Below are 26,575 nucleotides of genomic sequence, written 5' to 3' on the forward strand. Positions count from 1 at the left end.
TTGCAGTGTTGTGTTTTATTTTCCATTAAAAACATTCTAGCAAGCTGTAAATAGGCTGGCATTTATATTAAGTACAATTGTGTGTTATTTTAATAAAGTGAGTTGATTTTCTATTATTCATCCCATTGATCTGCATATATAAGTGAATTGTAAACAACAATATCATTAGAATGCTAGCAGAAGAAATGAGAGCTAATATAAAAAAGCTATTATACTGCATATGGAATGCACTTGATGGGTGCAGTCCAAGTAAAAGAATCTGTCCTTTTTTTGCTAATAGCATTTTTGTTAGATACCTGATTCTCTCCAACTTATCAGTAAAATTGAAGCTATCCTTATTCATCTACTAAAAATCAGCATCCTAGCCCTTAGTTCCATCTCTTCCTTCTGTTTACTGAGACCAAGCCCAACAATGCAAAACCTTTTTCTCCTGTTCAAGTTTCAATCCCCATGCCTGAGCAATCACTGATATTACCTTTTCTGCTTTTGCAACAATGCCCTCCTCTGCCCTCATCTCACTAACCACTACCACTGAAATGTTACTGTACTTTCCATCAGTTTCAGGCTCAGCTTCTCATCATCAGCCTCCTAAGCTCCACTCTATATAAACTGCAGGTCATTCATAAGTGTACCCTAATTACTAACCAAAACTAAGCCATGCACTCATATTGCCCTGTCCTAGTGAGCCTGAATTAGCTCTAAACCCTAAAGCATTAAATGCCAAATCTATAGCCTCATTTACAAATTCCTCCTACTTTGTTAACTGTGTGCCTCTGTGTGCTTTTCACCCTGCACGTTGTTTCTATCCATGCCACATTCCATCCTACACCCCGCTACTTTGCTGTCACTCTGTCCCTCCTCAAGACTACGCCTTCAGTCACTGCCCTACTCTTATCAATGCTTGCCATCTGCTTCACTTCTGTGAAGTGCTTTGGAAGATTTACTATTTTAAGAACACTATAAATGTAAGTGGTTGTTCTTGTCCTGATGCTCTTGATGGAAACTGTGACAATATTGCTTGCAATGTTCCCTGTAAGTTGCCTGAGTATACGGATATGCAGCAACCCAAAAAGTATCTCTCAGTGCACTCATTAGTTGTCCCCTTTAAGATAAAGTATGAGCACGGGCATGCAAAAAAGATTTAACAGTACCATACATTCAAATGAATAGGCCACGCACAATGGAAATAAATTAGAGGAGACATTGATTTCTTGTTATCAGTTTGTAGCACATTGTTATAAATTTCAGGCCTGCTCTCTATGAGAATTACTAATCTATCTTGTAAGTTGGATTTCACATTCCTTACTATCAGGAGTTTACCTTCACAATTAATAAATACATCCAGGGTTTTTAACAGTGCAACTCCTCATTATTTGGGCTGGATAGGTTAGTTTTGCTCATATCCAACTTGCATTTCTCCTAACTTCTGAAAGGCAAACTGATGCACAACCTAATGAAATGTACGCTACTGTAAAGCCATCAAGCTGATTTGTTTTTCATAAATGTGAACAAACAAAATAATCTTGATGGTGAATTTTACGCTATATTATCGCACTCATAATATAGAAAATAACAAGGCACACAACGTTATTTTTGTAAACCAGCTAACTTGTTTGGTTATTAGTTATCTGGAATAGATCCTCTGGATCAGATTTTCAATTCTTAAACCCGGCCGCTGGTTTTTGGGTGCCGAATCTCTCAAACGACACAATTTCTAAATGGATGTTAATTGATTGGTCCAGGGATGGGTTTGGCACTCAAACGCCGATGCCGAAAGTGGCCTGGTGGGGGGGGGGGGCGCACAGTCACTGAAGGACCTTTAGAAAGGTGAGCAGCAGCCATGACTAGGCCTCCCTCTTCCCTCCCGCTGCCCAGAGAAAAGAATGGGATTGAGCCGATGTTGCCAGAGATGGGGGGGGAATAGGCAGCCCCCAGATTTTCAGATGCCTCCCTGAAGGTCCTCGATGAGGCTATGGCCAAGAGGCAACAGATTTACTTTCCAGTATCTGGCCAGAAGGAACCTCTGCAGGAGACCAAAAGGGTATAGCTGGAGGTGATGGAGGAGCTAAACAGTCATGGCATCAACAGGAGGACTTGGGTCCAGCGCCACAAACAATTCAATGGCCTCATAAGATCTGGGAAGGTGAATGTCATGGGGCACCCTGGTGACAGGCCTCTAACTCTCAACACAGCAGCATGCACATGAGCTTCGCAGCCTGCATGTCCTCACATCGTTAGAGTGAGTGCCCAGTCCCATCACTGAGATGTCAGACACCCTCATATATGGGGCAAAAATGGGAAGTGGCCACCACTGAAGAGCACAATAGCTCGTGTCAGTGCCAAGCTATGAGAGTTGAGGGAGGGCATCATTCTCCCCTCATCCTGCAGGAGAATAAAGCCCACAATACCCAGAAAATAGCATGGACAGAAGTAGGGGTGTCAGACCTGCACCAGCTCATGACCATAGAGGCCATGAAAATTGTGTCAGTTCCGGAGGTGGCGGGATCCAGTGCTGCCCTTTGGGAATGCGATTTTCAAATCTTATCCATATCCATTCCTGTCCCCAATTGAAAATCCAGCTTTCTATGCCTGACTTCCATTCCAAGTTACTGTACACTGTTTGTCAGCTTATCTCGGATAGATAAGCAACCAAGCTCCACGGCCAGGGAAGTCCACAACTGGAAAGGCAGTAATTTATTTGACTGACAATTCAACTGATCAACCCTGGACGCAGATAAGCAGGGTAGGTCAGAGATTATAAATTGGAGACTTGCTTCCTGGCTACTTCTGTCATTGCCACACTCAACTAGCTACTGTATGTTTGTGAGTTTTCAATCCTAACTATATGCGGTGTCATCCTTATGAAGCTACATGTTACTATTCCTTAGTTCAATGCATTGGAGTATGCACTCCTTTATGTGCAAGGGGTAATTTTGCCAGTCATTGCTGCCAGGCAGCTTGTTGAATCACAGGTTTAGCGTTAGACCTTATCTGCAATCCAAGTGTGAGTGGCAAAGCTAGGCATTCGCAACAGAGTTCTGTGAAATCACCCTTGTGATGTATGTCATAACTGCCTCATAAAAAATGTAAGTTGTATACCTTCTTAACAGAAGATAATATCTAGAAATGTAGGAACAGGAGTCATTCAAGTCTGTTCCAATATTTAATGAGACCTTAGCTGATCTGTGATGTAACTTCATATACTTACCTTTGCCCTCTCTCCCTTAATACCTTTGGATAACAAAAATGTACCAATCTCAGATTTAAAATTAACAATTGATCTGACATCTGTCATGTCCCTAAGACATGAAAGAGATCATAAACTATTAAATCAAATATTATCTTTTTGCTTATTTAAAAAAAATGGACTTTACTGAACCAAAAGAAGGCTGCTACAGGTCAGATGATTCACAAGTTGGCTACTGTTTCTGCTCATTTTCAATAACAGTTACAGGACAAAAGCTTAACCCTCATCCTTGTGGAATCTCTCACCTCCCATTTTGAGGACACGTTACAATCCACAAATCCAGGGGCCAGCAGATGTTCAGTCTCCCCAGCCTGATCCTATAACAAAGGGAGAGCCATCGGAACTCGTTATACCTGTAGGGGTGCTAAAAGCCACCATTTATCTCCTAAGGTGAACAATGCATTTTGACCAGAGGTGCAGAAACTACTTGTTAGCCTGCAGCTGATTCATTAATTGGCAATATCACATGACCAAAGCTTCTGGCGTTTGGAAAGTTTTAACATTTCCAGAGGCCAGAGCATTTTTTTTACATGTGCAGACCCATAACTCTGTCTCCTGTTTAAACTTCAGCCTGCAAACATCAAAGCAGGACTCCAGGCTGACTGACAATCTGCATCAAGTTTAACCCTCTTTGAACCCTGTTGCCCTGGAAGATTGCTGCCATTGCCTGCCAAGCAGACCAAGTCCCTGTATACTAACCTCATCTCACCGCATCACCATCAACTTTAAAGGAATTCTGCAAAATCCTACTTCAGCCATCTGAACTGTAGCTCCTCTGTGAAGGAATCCTCACTAGACCCTGACTTTCTCGATTCTAATAATAACGTGAACTGATATCCATATCAATTTTTTTTAAGTTATTCATAGTTGTAAAAACTCCTCTTTCCTTCCTTATTGTGTGCTTGTGCGTGTGTATGAAATTGCAACTATTCCTCGGGTTTGAATCTGTGAATAAACTATCCTTCCGATTTAACCCTAAAGAGAGTTTGCTGTGAGCCAATTTCAGAATTGATCTCACAAACTTGCCACAGCCTATTTCAAAAATTAAAACGCCTCTGATTATGGACAGATGGTGAGAAAATAAAGGAGTTCAGTTTTGCCCCTCTCCCTGTCTGTAACACATCAATTGCCATTTGTGCAAGAGAGTTCCAAATTTTTACCACTCTTTGTGTGAAGAACTGTCCCCTAATTTCACTTCTAAAAAGTCTAGCACTAAGTTTTAGACTCCCCAGCTAGGGACATAGTTTCTCCTGATCTACCTTTTATATTTCCCTTATTATCATTCATAGACCCAAACTGGATGACCTGACATTGAAATCCATTTTCCATGGTTTCCCCATTCACTAAGTGTTTTTATAATATCTCTTTATAATTTTACACTTGCACCTACATGCTTACAATAATGCATATCTTTGTGTCATTGTCAAATGTGGACATCACCTCATCATCTACGTCATTGATGAATACAGCGAATAGTTTAGGTCCTAACACAGGTCCTTGCAGGACATCACAAGTCATATCCTGCCAATGAGAGTGCCATTATTCCTATTCTTTGTCGTCTTCCACTCAGCCAATTTCCTAACTGGGACAATAATTTGCCTTCAATACCATGAACACCAGCTTTAGCTAACCACCTCTTATGAGGGACTTTATCAAATGACTTCTGGAAGTCCATATAAATTACATAACATTCCCCTGTCTTTACCACTTTAGTTACCTTTCTCAAAAAATTTTGTCATGTTTGTCAGGCATGACTTATCCTTTGCAAATCCATGCTGGCTCCCACTCTGATCAGCTGAAAAATTTCAAGGTATTCAGTCACCCCTCCTTAACGATAGGCTGCAGCAATTTCCTGACAGTAAATGTTAAGCTAACTGGTTTACAATTCAATGATTTCCCTGGAACCTTTCTTAAATCATGGGGTAACATACCCAATATTCCAATCTAAAGGATTGGTTCTGACTTGCAAGAACTTTGGAAATTTATGGTTAGGGCACAGAATAGAATCAGTGAATCATAGAATAGTTACAGCACAGAAGGAGATATTTAGCCTATCGTGTCCATTCTTTCTCTTTTCAGAAGTAACTCAGCCAGCCCCATTCCCCATTCCTTTCACCTAGGCCCTGCAAATTCTGTCTCTTCAGCTGCTTATCCAGTCCTCCTTTGAAAGCCGAAATGAAATCTGCCTCCGTCATAAGATCACAAGATCATAAGAAATAAGATCAGGAATAGGCCATTCAGACCACCAAACCTGTTCCACCATTCAATAAGATCATGGCTGATCTTAACTCCAATTTCCTGCCTTTTCCCATAACTCTTGATTCCCTTGTCAGTCAAACGTCTGTCCATCTCAGCCTTGAATATATTTAATGACCCAGCAACTACTGCTCTCTTGAAATGTGTACAAGAGAACTTTTTAGGTCAATATGTAGAGGGTCCAACAAGGGACGGCGCAGTGCTGGACGTAATTCTGGGGAATTAAGCCAGACAGGTGGCTGAGGTGATGGTGATAGCGACCACAACATGGTACAGTTTAAGTTTGTTATGGACAAAGAAATAGACAAGTTATTAAAAAAAGTCTTGGATTGGGGGAGAGTAGATTTTAATAAAATAAGACAGGACCTAGCCAAGGTAGACTGTGAACAGCTACTTGTGGGAAAATCTACAGAGGAACAGTGGGGGGGTGTTCAAAAAGGAAATGGGGAGGGTACAGGCTCAACATGTTCCCTCTAGGGTGATAAGAAGGAGTAACAAGCCCAGAGAACCATGGATGACCAGAGACATTCAGGTTACGATGAGAAGGAAAAGAGAGGCTTTTAGCAGGTACAAGGGAAGCAAATCAGCGGAGGCATTAGTGGAGTACAGAAAGTGCAGGGTGGAGCTTAAGAAAACAATTAGGAGAGCAAAGAGGGGATATGAGAAAGCTCTGGCTGGTAAAAGTAGGGAAAATCCCAAGATATTCTATGAGTATATCAATAGGAAGAGGATAACCAGGGAAAGAGTAGGGCCTATAAGGGACCAAGGGGGCAATCTATGGGTGGAGCCAGATGACATCGCTAGAGTGTTGAATGAATACTTCACATCCGTCTTCACTCAAGAGAATGACGATGAAGGTATCAAACTCTGGGAGAGAGACTGCGAGTTTCTTAAGCAAATTGATATAGGGAGTGACAAGGTATTGGAGGTGTTGGCAGGCTTAAAAGTAGACAGATCTTCAGGTCTGGATGATTTGTGTCCCAGATTGCTGAGGGAGGCAAGGGAGGAGATCGCAGGGGCTCTGACCCAAATTTTTAATTCGTCTCTGTCGCAGGGGGAGGGCCAGAGGACTGGAGAACAGTTAATGGGGTTCCGCTATTTAAGAAGGGTGGTAGGGATAAGGCAGGGAACTACAGGCCAGTGAGTCTCATGTCAGTGGTAGGGAAACGATTGGAGAAAATTCTGAAGGAGAGAATCTATCTCCACTTGAAGAGGCAAGGTTTGATCAGGGATAGTCAGCATGGCTTTGTCAGACGGAGGACATGCCTAACAAATTTGATTGAATTTTTTGAGGAGGTGACCAGGTGTGTAGATGAGGGTAGTGCAGTTGATGTAGTTTTTATGGATTTCAGCAAAGCCTTTGACAAGGTCCCACATGGGAAACTTATAAAGAAGGCAAATGCACATGGTATACAGGGTAATTTGATAAGGTGGATTCAAAATTGGTTTAGTTGTAGGAGACAGAGGGTGATGACAAAAGGATGCTTTAGTGACTGGAAGCCAGTGTCCAGTGGCATACCACAGGGATCTGTGCTGGGTCCCCTATTATTTGTCATTTATATAAACAACATAGATAACTATGTGGGGGGCAGGATTAGTAAGTTTGTGAATGACACAAAGATTGGCCGGCTGGTTAACAGTGAGGTTGAGTGTCTTGGGCTACAGGAAGATATAGACGGGGTGGTCAAATGGGAAGATAAGTGGCAGATGGAATTTAACCCTGAAAAGTGTGAGGTGATACACTTTGGAAGGAGTAATTTGACAAGGAAGTATTCAATGAATGGCATGCCACTAGGAAGTTCTGAGGAACAAAGGGACCTTGGCGTGTGTGTCCATAGATCTCTGAAGGCGGAGGGGCATGTTGGCGGGGTGGTGAAAAAGGCATATGGGACACTTGCCTTTGTCAATCCAGGCATAGATTACAAAAGTAGGGAGATCAAGTTGGAGTTGTATAGAACCTTGGTGAGGCCACAGCTGGAGTACTGTGTGCAGTTCTGGTCGCCACATTATAGGAAGGATGTGATTGCACTGGAGGGGGTGCAGAGGAGATTCACCAGGATGTTGCCTGGGATGAAACATTTAAGTTATGAAGAGGGGTTGGATAGACTTGGGTTGTTTTTTTTGGAGCAGAGAAGACTGAGGGGCGACCTGATTGAGGTGTACAAGATTATGAGGGGCATGGACAGGGTGGATAGGGAGCAGCTGTTCCCCTTAGTTGAAGTGTCAGTCACAAGGGGGCATAAGTTCAAGGTGAGGGGCAGGAGGTCTAGGGGGGATGTGAGGGAAAACTTTTTTACCCAGAGGGTCGTGATGGTCTGCAATGCACTGTCTGGGAGGGTGGTGGAGGCGGGTTGCCTCACATCCTTTAAAAAGTACCTGGATGAGCACTTGGCACGTCATAACATTCAAGGCTATGGGCCAAATGCTGGTAAATGGGATTAGGTAGGTAGGTCAGGTGTTTCTCACATGTCGGTGCAGACTCGATGGGCCAAAGGGCCTTTTCTGCACTGTGTGTTTCTGTGATTCTGTGAAAAAGAATTCCAAAGACTAATGACCTTCTGAAAGAAGAAATTCCTCCTTATCTCCAACTTAAATGGGAGACTCCTTATTTTTAAACTGAGCCCCCTAGCTCTAGACTCCCCCTTGAGGGGATAAATCCTCTCAGCTGTCAAGCTCCCTCAGATTCTTATATGTTTCAATATGGTCACCTCTCATTCTTCTAAACTCTAATGAGTAAGGGCCCAACCTGCTCAAGCTTTAGTCTTAAGATAGCCCCAGGAATCAACCGATGAACATTCTCTGAACAGCTTGCAATACGTGTATACCATGAGATCAAAACTGTACACAGTATTCCAGATGTGGCCTCATTAAAGTCCTGTTGAGTTGTAGCAAGACCTGCCTACTTTTATACTCCACCCACTTACAATAAAGGCTGACATTCCATTTACATTCCTAATTAGTTACTGTACCTGCCTGCTAACCTTTTGTGATACATATACGAAGGCACCCAGATCCCTCTGTACTGCCACCTGTCTATTAATCTGTCTATGTCCTCTTGAAGCCTATCACTTTCCTCCCTGCAGATCACAATACTTCCAAGTTTTGTGTCATCTGCAAATTTCGGAATTGTGCCCTGTACACCTAAGTTTAAGTCAGAATATTTATCAGGAAAAACACTGATCTTAGCATCGACTCTTTGGGAATCCCACTGAATGCTTTTCCCCAATCTGAAAAGTAATCATTTACCTCCAATCTCTGTTTTCTGGCAGTCAACCAACTTTGCATTCATGCTGCCACTCTTCCTTTCATTCCATAGGCTTCAACTTTTATAGTGATTCTATTTTGTGGCAGTTCATCAAACACCTTTTAGAAATCCATATTTACTACATCAGTCACATTATCCTCATCGATCCTTTCTGTTACTTCATCAAAAAACTCAATGAAGATTCTTTAACATGATGTGCATTTAACAAATCTGGCTTTCCTTAATTAATCCTTAAACCACATTTGTCCAAGTAACTGTTAATTTTGTCCCAGATTATTGCTTTTAAAAGCTTTCCACTGCTGAGGTTAAAGCATCTGGCCTGTAGTTGCTTTGTTTATCCTTATACCCTTTTTTGAACAAGAGTATAACATTTGCAATTCTTCAGTCCCTGGCACCAAAGGAGGATTGGAAGATAATGGCAAGTACATGCGCAACTTCCACCCTTCTGCCTTTGTCAAGGAATATAATGCTGCCAAATCATATGAAAGAGGAGGTAGTTGACATACTGGATGGGCTAAGAATTGACAAAGAGGAGGTATTAGAAAGACTGGCTGTACTCGAAGTTGTTAAGTCATCGGGACCAAATGGGATGCACCGAGGATGCTGAATAGCACTTAATATGCTAATAATGTGTCTTTGGTTCTTTAACAAGGATTAATGCAAAAACAAATGTTATCAATGGCTGCTGCTTTTTAAGTGCTCAGACCTTTTAAAGTAACTTTTGAATTTATTTCACCAGGTCCGAGATCAAGAGTTTCCATATCGACGTAACTTGGTACGGGTTATAGTAAATGTAGATGATGCCAACGATCATGCCCCATACTTCACTAGCCTTGTGTATGATGGTTCGGTTTTTGAGTCTGCTGCTTATGGCTCTGCTGTGTTGCAAGTTACAGCCCTAGACAAGGACAAAGGTCAAAATGCTGAACTACTATACAGTATTGAAGGAGGTGAGTAATGATTTAAAGAAAAGGTCCTTGTAGGCAGAAAAGTATGAGTGTTAAAACCAGAGGTGTAAGGATTGAATAATCCTACATCTAAGATTTTCTGCTACACATCTGATGCATCGAATTGTGCCAGAAATATTAAGATGATTTAAAGTGAGAAGCTGTGTCTGTTGCCTAATACACAGGGAATACTCATGGAGCAGCTAATAATTATTTAGCAGCATATACAGGTAGTGTTTCAAATCTGGCTATCTGAAACTCAGCAAGCTTTTAAGCTGCCATGCATGAATTTTCATTAATATTAGGTAAGTAACTTAATGACTTGATGGGCTAGGTGATGCATTGATGTGGTGGTGCGTTGACTAAGCTCGCTAGTCTTTTCCTGCGCTACAAGTGATTTGAGTTACTCTTGACCTGACCTGCCCAACCCAAAAAATGGCAGGATCCAAAACCCAGCAAGGGCTCAGTCCTGAGGTTGCCAGTTTTAGTTACTGTACCTGTATTTCCCCACTGTTCAAACCCCAGATTGAATCAAAGGATGCTTCCTATCTGACAAGGCTTTTTTTACATGATGGATGATCTATCTATGTATTAGAGAGTATTATTTTAGAGAGTTTACCTGAACAGCATATTTAAACATAACTTCTTTGTAGCCTATCCAGGTTTTCATTAAAAAGCATTAAAAATCAAAGGCTGTAACTGGTCCTCTACAGCAGCATTAAAGATGCTCAAAATGAATTGGCAGACTGCTTGGTAGACCTCCCACTGTTTACCTAAGTGCCATGAATCATTTCTTCATAGAATCATAGGCTGGAATTTTATATCCCCAATGCCCCCCCGAAGCAGGGCTTTTCCCACTGCCACTGTGCCCAATGGAGAGCCCCCTAATTGTGATCATCATCCCTGTTTGTTTATTCCCTGCCCCCCCGCCGGCCTAGCGATTGCAGTCCTAAATCCCCCTCTCTGTGGCCTGCCTGATTACTATTAAATCAGTTTGTGGCCTCCCAGCCCTGCAGAAGCAAGCTCACAAGACTTTTCAGCTAGGCTGGGACCACTGCCTCTGCAAAAAAGCTCCAGATATAGAATCTTATAGCAGAGAAGGTTGTCACTTGGCCTGTCGAGCCTTTGCCAGCCTACATCCCCAGCCTTCTTTCCACAACCCTGCAAATTAGTCGTCTTCAAGTACGTGACCGATTTCCTTTCAAAAGTTGCAATGAACATTGACATAGCTTTCCTACAAGCAACCAGGCTCGCCAAGAGTGGATCACTGAAAGAAAAACATTAAACAGTCGTGTAGCAGGGGAGCAGTTCAGTGGAAATGCTTGAGCAGGGCATAGCTTCGTTGTAAGGAACTCTCTGCTCTTGATGATAGAGGCACTCAAAAATGGTTGAGAAAGCATCCTCTCTATCTGTCTCTCAACTCAAACAGGGCTGACTAACCGCATGAGTTTCTATGCTCCTATACTGTGCTACACTACAGAGATGAAAGACCAGTTCTACGAGCAGTTTGACACTACTCTCAGCAGAATCCCTAAGACCATCGTTACCTACTGTGGGATTTCAATGCAAGGGTGGGCACGGACCATGAAGCATGACCCTCCTGCCTCAGACATAGTGGCATGGAAAAGATAAATTGAAATGGACAGAGACTACTTGAACTTTGCTGTTACCATGAGCTTTGTGTAACTAACACTTTCATTCAGAACAAACCATGCCACAAAATGTCCTGGAAACACCCAGATATCAGGACAGTGGCACCAGTTGGATCTGATCATCACCAGACATGACTCTTTCAACAGCATTCTCAACACATGCAGCTACCACAGCACTGACTGCGAAACAGATCACCCCCTGGTGTACACCAGGGAAGCTTTTTCAGTCAAAACAGAAAGGCTGCACTTGTGTCAAGTCATACTGCCTATCCAATAAAAACCAACAGTTCCTTAACTTGGCTGAACGGGCATTTTCTGGCATTTCCACCCAGACTGCAGAAGCGAAGTGGAGCATATTTTGAGACACCATTTACAATTCCGCACTCTCAAAATCTGGGAAGCAAGAGCAAAAGAAGGATTGGTTCAAGGCTAACATCACTGTATTAGAATCCGTCATTGAAGCCAAGCAATCCATTCCCATTAATTACAGGAGAAATCTGGGCGGGAAGACTCTGAATGCATTAAGAGCTACTCAAAATAAAGTCCAAAAGACTGCTACACAGTGTGCCAGTGACTGCTGGTTACAATTTTGCCACAATATCCAGATGCCTTTCAACACAGGGGATGCTAGGGGCATGTATTATGAGATCTGAAAGGCAACAGGTCCATCAGCAAAGAAAACAGCTCCATCAAAAACAAAGGCAGGGGAAGTCATTACCAACTGCAATAAATAATTAGAAAGTGGAACACTACCTTGAGTTGTACTCTGGAGAGAACACTCACTGAGGAAGCTGTAAACACCATAGAGAGCCTGGCTGTCAAGAAGAGCTGGATATCGAACCCACAGTGGAGGTCCTTATCAAAGCTTTTGGCAAAGCTCCAGATGCTAATGCTATACTGCCTGAACTCATCAAGCAGATGAAACTGGCTCTTGTTTTTGTACTCAATGTCCCTATTCACAAAGCCGAGGACCCATATATAGACCTAACTGCTCTATCAGGTTGCCCTGCCCTCTTGAAGCATTTGCAAGTATGCACCCCTGGTTTCTTCTGCTTTTGCACCCTCAAAATAAAACAATTTAGATTATACTACTTCTCTATATTGATTCTTCCAAAGTGCATTACTTCGCACTAATCTGCAATAAATTGCACCTGTCATGTGCCTGCCAATTCACCAGTCTATTCCTTCATGAGGTCTGTCTTCATCCAGCTCAATATTTACCATGTTACCAAGTTTTGTATTATCTACACACTATGAAATTGTACTCCCTATATCCAAGCCCAGGTCATTTATATTCAAAAAACAAGCAATGATCGAGTCCTGAGGTACCCCGCTACATTCTTCCCTACAGTCAAAAAAAACTTCCATTCACCACTATTCTTGCCTCCTATTCCTTAGCCAATTTCATACCCATGCTGCTATCATCCCTTTAATGCCATGTGTTTGTATTTCCCAAAGGTGTCTGTTATACAGTACTTTGTCAAATGCCTTTTCAAAGTCCACATATACAATATCCACAGCATTACCTTCATCAACCCTCTCTGTTATTTCATTAACGATCTCATTCAGGTTAGTCAGATAACATTTTCCCTTAATAAATCCTTGCTGTCTGTCCTTATTATCCATGAGAATTTATTTGGTTCTTGCCAATCTAGTAGATATCCCATTACTGCATTAGACCGATGAACCTATAGTTACCACATTTATCCCTAATCCTCTTTTGTAATGTTTGCCATTCTCCAATCCTCTGGTACTAGCCCCATAACCAAGGAGGATTGAAAGATTGTGTTCAGTTCTTCTCCTATCTGCACCTTAGCTCCCCTCAGCAACCTTGGATCCATCCCATCTGGATGAGGTGATGTGATAACTTTGAGTGATTCAAACCTATTTAGCACCCACTTTTATCCTATCCAATATCTTGACTCACCCCTCCTCTACTAGAACATTGAGTGAGATTATAATTCACTTTCACAGAGTTAAAATAGAACCTATTAACTTTATTCTCTTTTGCAAAGATAGATGCAAAGTCCTCATTCAGTTCCTCAGTCATGCCCTCTGCCATCAGAAGAAGATGTCCTTTTTTGTCCCTAACTGACCATATTCCTTTAACTGCCCTTATACTTCTTTTTGGTTATAAAAGATTTTTGGGTTCTTGTTTATGTTGCCCATAAATATTTTCTTATATTCTCTCTTTGATTTTCTTATATCCTTTTTCAATTTTGGATTCCTAATGGAATCATCATGCTCCAACCTGCTGACCAGCTACCACTTCTCTCCGGAACGATGGTGCCACATTAATAAAACCTCTTGGATTCACAGATTTTTACTGTTTACGAATCAGTCAAAATATTGAAGCTTAAAAGGTATCTTATGAATTTTAATTTTCAAAGTACCTATACCTTGAATGACCAAAACAGCTTGCAACATTGAGATAAAAATACAAATTTTAGCTCAGCATTCAACTTTCTTAGCAAAATGTGAGTTATAGTCTGTTTAATAACTGGCAAAATATATACAGCTTTTTAAATTTATGATCATTCTCTCTCCTCTTTCAGGTAACAATGAGAACACTTTTAAAATCGAACCAGTTTTGGGAATTATTACTGTTTCTAAAGAACTTGATCTCTCATCCCTCGGCCAATATGTTTTGACTGTTAAAGTGACTGATCGGGGTTTACCAGCCCTTTCTGCTACTGCAATTGTACGTATCTCTGTGACTTTCTCGGACAATGCACAACCCAAGTTCCCTCAGAAAGAATACATGATCGAGGTCAATGAAAATGCGAGTGTTGGTACCTCAGTGATTATTATCTCAGCAGTGAGTCAATCCACAATAGTTTATGAAATAAAAGATGGAAACCCAGAAAGTGTGTTCTCAATAAACCCTTATTCTGGAGTCATTAGTGTGCAGAAAGCACTTGATTATGAGCAAATTCCTTTCTATCAGCTGATCATTCAGGCAACCAACATGGCAGGAATGTCTTCAAACATTACCATCAGTATTCATGTTGTTGATGAAAATGACAATCCTCCGATATTTCTGCATTCAATATACTCGGGTAGCATTAGTGAGGTTGCTCCAGTCAACAGTGCTGTTTTAATTACTGACAACAACCCACTTGTTATAAGAGCCACTGATGCGGATTGCAACCAGAATGCATTGCTTGTCTATCAAATTGTTGAATCAACGGCAAAGAAATATTTTTCAGTTGATTCAAATACAGGAGCAATCAGGACTATAGCAAATCTCGATCATGAAACAATTCCAATTTTCCATTTCCAAGTGCATGTCAGAGACAGTGGAAATCCACAGCTCATGGCTGAATCTCCAGCAGAGGTTACCATTCATGTGACTGACATCAACGATTCACCACCAAAGTTCAGCCAAGATGTGTACGAAACTGTTCTTCTCCTGCCAACATATAGTGGTGTTGAGGTTCTCACTGTGTCAGCCACAGATCCTGACTTTCAAGTATTATCAGAATTAACTTATACATTGACAGATGGAAATACAGGAAATTATTTTTTGATTGGTCTGAAAAGTGGATTGATCACTGTAAAGAATCACACTCTTGTTGAAGAACTCTATAGACTTACTGTTCGTGTATCTGATGGGAAGTTCAGCAGCACAACTCTGATCAAAATAAAAGTGAAGGATGCAATTGACAGTGGTCTACAATTTACTCAAAATTTTTATTCATCTTCCATCTTGGAGAACAGCACAGAAATGAAAAAAGTGGCTGTGGTAAATGCAGTGGGTAACCGGCTTAATGAGCCATTGAAATACAGAATTTTGAACCCCGGCAACAAATTTACAATTAAATCCACTTCAGGAATTGTGCAAACGATGCCGGTGTCATTTGACAGGGAGGAACAGGAGTTGTATGAGTTAGTGGTGGAAGCAAGTCGTGAGTATGATCCTTGGTGTGTTGCACGGGTAGTCATTAGAGTCCAGGTTGAAGACATTAATGATAATCCACCCATATTTGTAGGCCTTCCTTATTATGCCGCAGTTCAAGTTGATGCAGAACCAGGTGTTGTTATATATCACATCACAGCTATGGACCGTGACAAGGGTAAAAATGGAGAAGTAACTTACTTTCTTAGAGATGGGTATGGTCACTTTGAGATTGATCAGTACACAGGTGTTGTCATGTTAAAAGAACCTTTTGAATTTGATTTATCGAATGTTGAATATGATGTTGTAGTCATTGCAAAAGATGGGGGTTCTCCTTCTCTTTCCACATTTGTAGAACTGCCTATCACAGTAGTTAATAAAGCAATGCCTGTCTTTGCAAAACCATTTTACGCAAGAACTATTAATGAAGACATCCAACCATACACCCCCATCCTCAGCATCAATGCCACAAGTCCTGAAGGTCAAAGTCTAATATATACCATTACTGATGGAAATCCCTTAAAGCAATTCAGTATAAATTTTGATACAGGAGTCATGAGTGTCATTCGCCCTCTGGACTATGAAGCTGAATCCAGCTATAAAATGACTGTAAAAGCAACAGATTCCCTAACAGGTGCTCGAGCTGAGGTGACTGTGGATGTATCTGTAAATGATGTTAATGACAATCCTCCAGTTTTTGAAAAAGCTATGTATAAAGCAACCCTTTCTGAATCCTCAATGGTTGGAACGCCTGTGCTGCAGGTTATTGCTGTAGATGCAGATTCTGAAAACAGTAGATTAGTACGCTATCAGATTGTCCAGGACAATTTAAACAGTACAGACTACTTTCACATAGACAGCACAAGTGGGTTGATTCTAACATCACGCATGCTGGACTATGAGCTAATTCAGCAGTATAGCTTCATAGCTAGAGCAATAGACAATGGCATCCCGCCAATGAGCACTGATGTCCCAGTCATTGTTTATGTAATCGATATGAATGATAGCCCTCCAGTTTTTAACCAGCTTCTGTACGAGTCTTATGTAAATGAACTTGCACCACGTGGTCATTTTGTAACTTGCGTCCAGGCATCTGATGCAGATAGCTCTGATGCTGACAAATTAGAGTATAGCATCCTGTCTGGTAATGATCATATGAATTTTGTCATGAACAGCAAAAGAGGGATTATTACACTTTCCAACCACCGCAAGCAAAGAATGGATTCTGTGTACAACTTGAATGTCTCTGTATCAGATGGCATTTTTACTAGCACTGCTCAAGTACACATCAGAGTACTTGGTGCCAATCTATACAGCCCTGTCTTTTCAAGCAGTGTTTATGTGGTGGAACTGAGAGAGAACTCTGCCATTGGAAGCAAGGTGACTCAGGCAATGGCTACTGATGGGGATTCTGGGGAATATGGGACAATTAACTACCTTATACTGAATAATTTTGCAAGACAGCGGTTCTCTGTTGATTCTGAAGGTCAGATTATTATAACTGAAAAGCTAAACAGAGAAGTTCCTCTTGAGAATGATATTGACATTACAGTGATGGCAGTTGATGGTGGTGGTAGAGCAGCATTCTGCACCGTGAAGGTCATTCTCGTGGATGACAATGACAACGCTCCCCAGTTCATGGCCTCGGAATACAGGGCAACTGTCAAAGCAGATGTGACAAAAGGGTCCTTGATCATCCAAGTCGAGGCTTTTGATCCGGATGAAGGAGAAAATGCTAAAATCCTATACTCATTATACAGTGACGATTCAGATATTGCAGCAAACGCAATAGAAATTGACCATGAAACCGGATGGATTGTCACAAAGGGAAATTTTGACCATTTAAAAAATACAATTCTCTCTTTCTTTGTGAAAGCTTCAGATAGTGGTACCCCTGTGAGGAGTGTTCTCGTTCCTGTATACTTTCATGTGCTTCCTCCTGAAACAGTCCTTCCAGCTTTTTTGCAGCACCAGTATTCATTCATGCTACCAGAGGATGTCCCTATAGGAAGTACAGTTGGTACAATCCAAGTTTTGCCTCGCCAGACTGTTCTGTTCAGTATAATTAATGGTGGATTATCGAAAAATAACCAAGATGGAATATTTGTAATAGATTCACACACTGGAGTGTTAAAATTGGACAAGAAACTTGATTATGAAGCAACTCCTTTTTATGAGTTTTTGGTCACAGTAACAGTTCATAATGGGAGAACTGACATAATTTTGACAACTAATGTTAAAATCAAAGTTATGGATTTGAATGACAACAAACCTATCTTTCAGACTAACCCATATGAGGCTGTAGTAATGGAAGGAATGCCTATAGGAACCAAAGTAATTCAAGTCCAAGCAATTGATGAAGATTCAGGAGCCAATGGACAAGTTGTATACAGTATGCTGCCAGCAGCTCAGTCAGAACTTGAAGAGGTTACAGAAATATTTGCTATTGACAGCAACAGTGGCTGGATTAGAACACTTAAAGACCTTGACCATGAAAGGCATCCAGTCTACACTTTTACAGTGGTAGCCTTGGACCATGGTGAGATAATGTCTCTGTCATCAACAGCAATTGTTCAAGTAACTGTTACAGACATAAATGACAATGCTCCAAATTTTGTGAATGAGATATATAGGGGATCTGTTAGAGAGAGCGATTCGCCTGGAGAGGTTGTTGCAGTCCTTAGCACAAGAGATGATGACACATCTGAAATCAACCGCCAAGTCAGTTATCATATTACAGGTAAGATTTGAATACACTGAAATGAATCTGTACAAAACTGCGCAAAACAGATAATTATGGGATATCTCTAGAAAAATATGTTAGCATGTGGTAATAGGGTTGCTAACCCACTGTTCAGGGGCAAGCCATTTACTAATCAACAAGGACTGCTCATGATACCTGTTATATTTTCAATTTCGGACACCAATCTACTTAATTCACAAAATTATAACACTGCTTTATTATTGATATCTCAAGTCATTTTAATGGATTAGATTGACACTTACTTTGCATTAAATTTTACACGAATTCCATTTAAATTTACATGAATGGTATTTAAATTTGTATATATGTTCATGCTATTCTGAGTATACTTTGTTCAAATGCATACCTTTCGGTCTGGTGAATTATCTAATAAATTAGAGTGATAGTAAGATAAAAACTGCATATTTACCAAAAGTAGATTTTCACATAATTAAAATTTTGTATGTGGATTATATTTGATAGTAAATGTTACATTAACTTTGCACAGTTCGCTTAATCATTAGTAGCACCATTGTTTCCATTATAATTTTCTGGGAGTTCAAAGAAGAGGGTTGTTGACAAAGGACTAAATTTAAAAGATACATGGCCCTAGTTTCCAAATGTCACTTAATAGTTCCTTTAACAGTACAGAGGACAAAATATCAATATTTTGAGGATGGTATTGTGAGGTGTCATATCAATAAGAAAAGTAAAATCATAGAACGATTACAGCACAGAAGGAGACCATTTTGCCCGTCATGTATGTGCCAGCTCTCCACAAGAGCAACTCACCTAATCCTATCTGCTTTTCCCTCATATCCCCGTAATTTTTTTCTCCTCAGATAATTATCTATTTCTCTTTTGAAGGCCTCAGTTGAATCTGCCTCCACAACACTCCCAGGCAGTGCAATTCAGATCCTAATCACTCGCTGCATGAAAAAAATTTCCTCATGTTGCCATTGCTTCTTATGTCACCTTAAATTGGTGTCCTCTGGTTCTTGATCCTTCCATCAACAGAAATGCTTTCTCGTTATCTACTCGGACCAGAATTCTCATGATTTTGAACACTCTACCAAATTTCCTCTTACTCTTCTCTTTGCCAAGAGGAACAGTCTCAGCTTCTCTCGACAATCCAATCAAAGTTCCTCATTACTGGAACCATTCTCATAAATCTTTTCTGCACCCTCTCTGTAAGACCTTCATATCCTTCTGAAAGTGTGGTGCTGAGTACTGGATGCAGTACTCCAGTTGAAGCTGAACTGGTGTTTTATACAGGTTTATAATCACTCCCTTACTTTTGTAATCTATGCCCCTATTTATAAAGCCCCTGGTTGCCATATGCATTATTAAAAGGTTTCTCAATCTGCCTGCCACCTTCAATGATTTGTGTACATATACTCCCAGTTCTCTCTGCTCCTATCCCCGTTTAGAATTGTTCCGTTATTTCATATCACCTCTCCTCATTCTTCTTACTGAAATGAATCAATTCACACTTCCCTGCATTAAATTTCACCTGCCATTTATCCACCCAGCCTGTCTATGCCCTTTTGAAGTTTAACACTATCCTCCTCACAGTTCACAGTACTTCCAAGTTGTGTGTCATATGCAAGTTTTGAAATTGTGCCTAGCACACCCAAGATTAGGCCATTATGATATATCAAAAAATCAGGGGTCCTATACTACTGTTGTAAAAAGTAGAATGTTACTGTTGCTGTAAGACCCAATATATTCAATGGAGTAAAATTTGCCTCTGAAAATTGAAATAAGAATAATTTCACACCAATAATAATTGCAATGTATTTGAGTAGGAGATGGAAAGTAAATATCAGGCCTTAACCTATTGAAGGTGTATATACATTGGCCCTGGCTGAATTTCATTGATGTGTCATCCTGACATCCCAAGATTCAGTTAGAGGTCATGTTGGAACTTTGCTTTTGTGTTTTCACCTCATTGGATGAATCTTCTGACTGCAATTACCATGCCCATGGAATCTAGTATTGAATATCATTTACTTTCAAGTTGTAGATTCATTATCCCCTAGCATTATTGAAAGCATCATGTTCAGAGGTTCCCAATACTACTTTAAAAAAATTGGAGGCGTGCTCATTGATTTGTTCATTTAACGCACATGCTAATAGTTAGGACTCCTCTTTAATCTGTGAATCTAAGTGCTGAGTGGTCAAGGTACTGAATGATGGATGAGAAACCACATTTTAGAAATCTGGTAACCACATTTTAGGAAGAATATCAAGGTCTTAGAGTGCAAAGGAAATATGCTAGAATATTACCAGAGATGAAAGACTTCATTTGCTTGAAAAGACAAAAGAAACTGGTGTTGTTCTCCTTAGAGCAGAGAAGGCTAAGGTGAGAATTGAAGAGTTTTGATTGAGAAAATGAAACTGTTTCCAGTCACAAGAAGGTCAGCAACCATTGGATGCAGATTTAAAGTAATTGACAAGAGAATCAGAGGCCACATGATGGGAAAAAAATTACGCACCACTTGTTATGATCTGGAATGCACTACCTGAAAGTGTTGTGGGAACGGATTCACTTATAGCTTTCAAAGGGGAATTGGATAAGTACTTGAAAAGGAAAAAAACTGCTTGGATATGGGAAAAAAGCAGGGGAGTTGGACTAATTTAATAACCCTTGCAAAAAGCCAACACAGGCACAATAGGCTGAATAACCTCTTCTGTGCTGTATTATTCGATGATGGGAAGTATGGCTTAATTTGATCATAACTAGCCTGCAAACAGAAATTGAAAATTATCTTACAATTTTAAATACTGTATTAAGTAAAATTATCTATGCAGCTGTAAAGCATTTTTTCAAATGTAGCTTTCATTAATGTATTAGTAGTAGTGTTTGACAATTTCCATGGTGATAAGGAGCTCTGATTTTATGCAGAACTTGCAGATTAATTTATTAAATCTTTAGTTTATTAGAAATGTATTTCATGGTTACATGCTAAAAAAACCAGTATAAATGTGTGGGATGTGCATGTTGAGCAAAACAGAATTACCCTACTCAAAGCAGAAGTGGTGATATGTTGGCTACAATTATGTGTAAGACTAAGTTGTCCTGTAGAGAATTTGACTTATGAATCCTCCATTGGAGAAATAAACACAGTTCCTTCCCTGGAGAGAACACTGATGAGGTTGTTAAAGCCTGACAGCGGCAAAAGCTGGGAGAGTACCATCTGCTGTTGTTACCCTCTAGTGAATGAAACATATAGTGGCAATATGTAATATTTCACTGGAAGAAGCACTTTGGAGTCTGGAGCAAATCAGCTGAGTGTCTTTATTATCTAAGAAGCATCTTGTCAGATACGAATTCACCATATGCTACTATAAAATCATAACACTTCTAATTGTTTTGTTAGTACAATGCTTTACATTAGGTGATATTATCTGCCCATTAATTGAACTGAAAGATTCTACCATTTAATGGTATGGTGTTTGCTGCCATATTGGTTCCTTGACAATATGCTATATATAAGTGCTCTTATATATTTACCTTAAAGCCACATATGTTTCAGTAACAAACTCAATGTAAGACTAAGTAAAAGTTTCATTTCTAATAGTATGGGATTTCTCCATTACTTATGTTACAAGCTAATGGTGTTATTTTTTACAGTTTGTTGCTTACTGTTGTGGAGTAAATCAAGTCTACGGTGACTACCAATAGTACTGATGTTAGCTGATCTTTTGATAAGTGGCAGCTTAACACAGCTTCAGGTCTTAATTTGTGGCCTATGGTCACAACTAAACATATGTGACAATTGATGATTTTCCTTTACAAATCTATTTATGCCATATTTCTCTGTTCATTGTAAACCCTAAACAGCAAACTGTTCCAGAGAATTCCTGTTAATTTTTAGCATGCAAAACCATAATGCTAAAAATCATTGCAAATGTTACATTAATGTAACAATGTTATTGAAATTATTAGAAGCAGTCTTATTGTTGAAATCCTAACCCATTTGAACTAAAATGAGCACTTAAAATTCTTCTAATATTATTATGCTCACTCTGTCTTCCCTTTTGTCCTAGTCTGTCTCCTATTATTAGTTTTACTTTGTCTAATATGTATTATGTTTCTAATTTTTCCGATGCCATTTTCCTGAATTCAGAAGTTTAATTTACTCATTCTCCTGAATCATTATAACTTAAGTAGTTCTATTGTATATCCCTAAATTGTAAATAGCCCCACATGCCATTATGTTTAATGAATATTCATTAGCTTGCGAGATAACATCAAAACTAAAAAGAATTGTTCAGCTTGCACAACACTTGCCTACCTTCACTGTACTTTGTTATCACATGGTTTTCCAAGCTCAGCATAAGTGTTCAATGAGATTGCTTTTTCATTTGGAAAGCAATTTTAACTACAGTATGCCCTTGTTCAGCTCTTCTACTTGTGAAGAGGTTTCAGATTTTGATTCTGCCACAAAGGATAAACGGCTGATTGTAAGCAGGATAAGAGTTTAGATGTTTCAAGCAGTTCTTTACAACATCTTGACATGCTTTCATTGAAAAATAGAAACATAAAAAATAGAAACATGAGTAGACCCTTCAGTCCTTCAAGCCTGCTCCACAATCAATATGATCATAGCTGATTCTTTATCTCAAAGCCATACTCCTGTCCTTTCCCCATATCCCTTAACTCCTTTAGTATCCAGAAATCTATCTATTTCCTTCTTAAATACCTTTAGTGACTCGGCCTTCTCAGCCTTCTGTGGTAGAGAATTCCACAGGTTTACTACCCTCTGAGTGAAGAATGTTTCTCCTCATCTCAGTCCTAAATGGCATACTCTGTATCCTGAGACTGTGACCCTTGTTCTAGACTCCCCAGCCAGGGGAAACATCCTCCCTGCATCCAGTCTGTCCAGCCCTGTCAGAATGTTGTACATTTCAATGAGATCCCCTCTCATTCTTCTAAACTCCAGAGAATACAGGCGTAGTCGGCCCAATCTCTCCTCATATGACAATCGTGTCATCCCAGGAATCAATCTGATGAACCTTTGCTGCACCCCCTCTATAGCAAATATATCTTTTCTTACATAAGGAGACTAAAACTGTACACAATACCCCAGGTGTGGTCTCACCAAGGCCCTGTACAGCTACAGTAAGACATCCTTGCTCCTGTACTCAAATCCGCTTGCAATGAAGGCCAACATACAATTTGCTTTCCTAACTGCTTGCTGCACCTGCATGCTTGCTTCCAGTCATTGATGTACAAGAACACCCAGGCCCCTTTGTACATCAATCTATCACCATTTAAATAATACTCTGCCATTCTGTTTTTCCTACCAAAGTGAATAACTTCACTCTTATCCACATTATACTGCATCCACCATGTATTTGCCCATTCACTCAACTTGTCTCAATCGCTTTGCAGCCTCTTTACGTTCTCCCCACCACTTACATTCCCACCTAGTTTTGTGCCATCAACAAACTTAGAAACATTCCATTTGGCTCCCTCATCCAAATCATTGATATATATTGTGAATAGCTGGGGCCCAAACACTGATCCCTGTGGTACCCCAGTAGTCACCACCTATTTTCCATTTCCTGTCTGCTGACCAATTCTCAATCCATGCAAATATATTACTCCCAATCCCATATGCTTTAATTTTGCGCACTAACTTCTTATGTGGGTGGGACTTTATCAAAAGCAGGGTGTGACTTAATTATCCTTTCTTAAACTTTTATTCCAAAGTCACAACAATACTAGTTTAAATTAATTTTGAGGGTGCAACTATGGGGTACAGTGGAATAGTGGCTATGTTACTGCACTGATAATCCAGGAATGTGAATCAGTCTGGAAAAACTATGTTGAAGAATAAACTGTTATCAATTTACATGAATAATAAGCTCAGCAGGTCTGACAGCATCTGTGGAGAGAGAGATCTGAAGAAGAGTCATACGGACTCGAAACATTAACTCTGTCCATCTCTCCACAGATGCTGTCAGATCTACTGAGTTTCTCCACCATTTTTTGTTTTCGTTTCAGATTTCCAGCATCCTCAGTTTTTTGCCTTTATGATTAATAAGCTATTGGGTTATCATGAAAACCCAACTTGTTCACTAAAGTTGTTTAGGGAAGGGAATCTACCATCTTTACCTGGTCTGACCTATGTGTGGTTCCAGTCCCACAGCAATGGGAAGTGGCAAATCACTCCAAATAATAACTGCAGTGGCTCAAGAAGGCGGCCCGCCACCTTATTCTCAGGGCAACTAGGATTGTGCTTGTCACCAACACTATATAATGTATGAATAAAATAAGCAGATTGGTATTCAGGCTCGGATGTATAATCAGTGAAATAATTCCTGCCCTCTGCTCATCGTCTGCACAGTGGTAGTTGGAAATGAGTTGCATTTGAAATCATTTGACAGCATGTTATTATGTAGATAATAAGTGTCTAACCACCAGCTGATTTCATTTAAAGGTAAAATTAAGTCTAATCTGGTAAGTACAAATAAGCATACTGCTTCATCAATAAAAAGCAGGATTTTTTTGTAAGAAAGCATGGCCTGGAGTTTCGACTCAATGGCACTAGTTTTCTCAATGCAATTTTCCATTACCAGCGCACTCAGCGCAAAATATTGCAAAATTTTAAGTGCGTGTTGTGTTCGGTTCTGCGTTTTCACAATTTTTTGCTTTAGTTTAAAAAGCATCATGCAAAAAGTAGACCCCAATCACAACAGGCCACACTCACCAAGGCAGCTTATGTCTGCCTGCATAAAGATATTTTGTGGTTAAACACCAGTTGCAGATTGATGCAACGGATGCTCTTGTGTTTGATGAACACTCTGGGTGATCTACGGGTGCCTCAATTGCCAAATGTATGATGTCGATGACACCCTGCGCACCTGTAAGAAGCCTGCCAGAACCACAAACACATGAACCCACTCATTCTGACTGGCATCTTTGCAGACACATAATTGCCAGCTCCAGCAAACAGCCTATCAGTCTTGCGCATTTGTGGGCCACTGACTGCAAGACCCTGTATATGTTTCACACAAAGTCCTGGAAGGATCCAGAGGATAGTGGTGGCTTTGGTGGCTACTGATAAAGTATGGGTCTCCAGGTGAGGCTAGCTGATCTTGGTCCAGCAGGCTGTGAATGTATGCCACCACCTAACATGACAACCTAAGCCTCCTCAGATACTGACATTATGATATGTTGAAGAAACATATCCTCTGCCTGCAAGATCTGTATACTGGGCATGGCCTTCTATAACCTGCTCATTCCTTCTTTCTTGTGGTGCTGCGGGTCTTTGAGGAGCAGGCTATTACTTTATGCACGTGTTGTTGCTGATGGTCATCTTGGTCCTCATCTGAAGTCTGTAATAACTCAACATAAGCATTAATCAGGCTGATCTGATAAATTGGAGCTCCAAAGCGAGGTCAGACAACTGAAATTCCAAAGTGTGTAAAGTAACCTGTCAGCACATGTACTGTGATTAAACCCTTTCATACAAGCAGCTGAAAGTAGCTGCGAATACTGAGCATTTATTGGCATGTTTTCCTTTCGTGGCTTCAGCCTTCTCAATTGCTGTTGTCTTCTTGCCTTGCTTACAGTGGCATGTTCCAGGAAGCTCAGGAAACCCATGGTGCCAAAGTTAGACAGCAAAATCCTTGTTGACATCACTCCAATTGAGCAATTAGCATATTGACATTGACAACCTGCCTCTCCAAAAGGGGCTGCTCACACACAGCCTAATGTGCTGAGTGAAATGTGGAAGTCGAAGGGTTGTAATGGGCTTCCCAACTCATTTTTCCTGGATTTCTTGGATTTTCCTGGATTTCACCCCCACCCACAAATCCCAGGCAGCCCTCTGCCAAATTTTCTGCAACTCATGCAACTTCCCAAGTGGAAAATTGGTTTTAGGCTCCTCCCTGGAGTGGATAAGAAAGTGGCCTTTTGAGCTAATTTCTGTCTAACTGATTAAATGATGCAGAGAAGTAACATTGGAATTTTCAATGTCACAGTTTCATAATGATGAAAAATTGTTCTACTCCATCTCTTTTCCTCAGCAATCCTTTGGAATGATAAATGTTTCCAAAATACCCCTCTGAGCTACTCCATGAAAGTCTACTTTTAAGGGTTACATAATGTAACTTCTTGAGTTCTTGAGAATGAACAGCACAGATCATGCTGATAAATGGTGCTCCGCAATTTTGCTACTGTCACTGCAGTATATTTTGATGTTTTATCCAATGCAAAATAAATATTTTATGGCAACTACACTTTTTTTTAAGCTCGTGTGTGAACACTGAGCAGGTAACATTGTTATGTCACTGTAGAGATTTATATCCATTCAGTAAAAATTAGCGGTACCTTTAAAAGTACTTTTTCCCCTTTTTAGATGTGTTATTTGTTATTTTTCAGGATCCTCCTACTCATCCAGAGTTATTGGGGGCAATTTGACTTTGTATGATTTTCAAAAAAGGGCAATAGAGAATCAGAAGCCTGTTCCAATTTTTATTTCCATTCACATAATTGGCTCAGTTCTGGGTTATGCTTTGATGGATGCTGATTGCTTTCTAGTACCTTGCAC

The 26,575-nt window shown here is 40.3% G+C and overlaps 1 protein-coding gene across 3 annotated transcripts in view; it reads left to right on the plus strand.

Annotated features, from left to right (window-relative positions):
* LOC144682893 (protocadherin Fat 3-like) overlaps positions 1-26,575 on the plus strand; it is a 689,075-nt gene that overhangs the window by 530,907 nt on the left and 131,593 nt on the right. For all 3 annotated transcript variants that reach the window (XM_078545758.1, XM_078545759.1, XM_078545760.1), the window contains 2 exons: positions 9,508-9,718; positions 13,923-18,005. In XM_078545758.1, coding sequence (XP_078401884.1) covers positions 9,508-9,718; positions 13,923-18,005 — 4,294 coding nt within the window. The remainder of the gene's footprint in view (positions 1-9,507; positions 9,719-13,922; positions 18,006-26,575) is intronic.

The sequence above is a fragment of the Cetorhinus maximus genome, chromosome 7, assembly GCF_964194155.1.
Source record: "Cetorhinus maximus chromosome 7, sCetMax3.hap1.1, whole genome shotgun sequence".
NCBI classification, from domain to species: domain Eukaryota; kingdom Metazoa; phylum Chordata; class Chondrichthyes; order Lamniformes; family Cetorhinidae; genus Cetorhinus; species Cetorhinus maximus.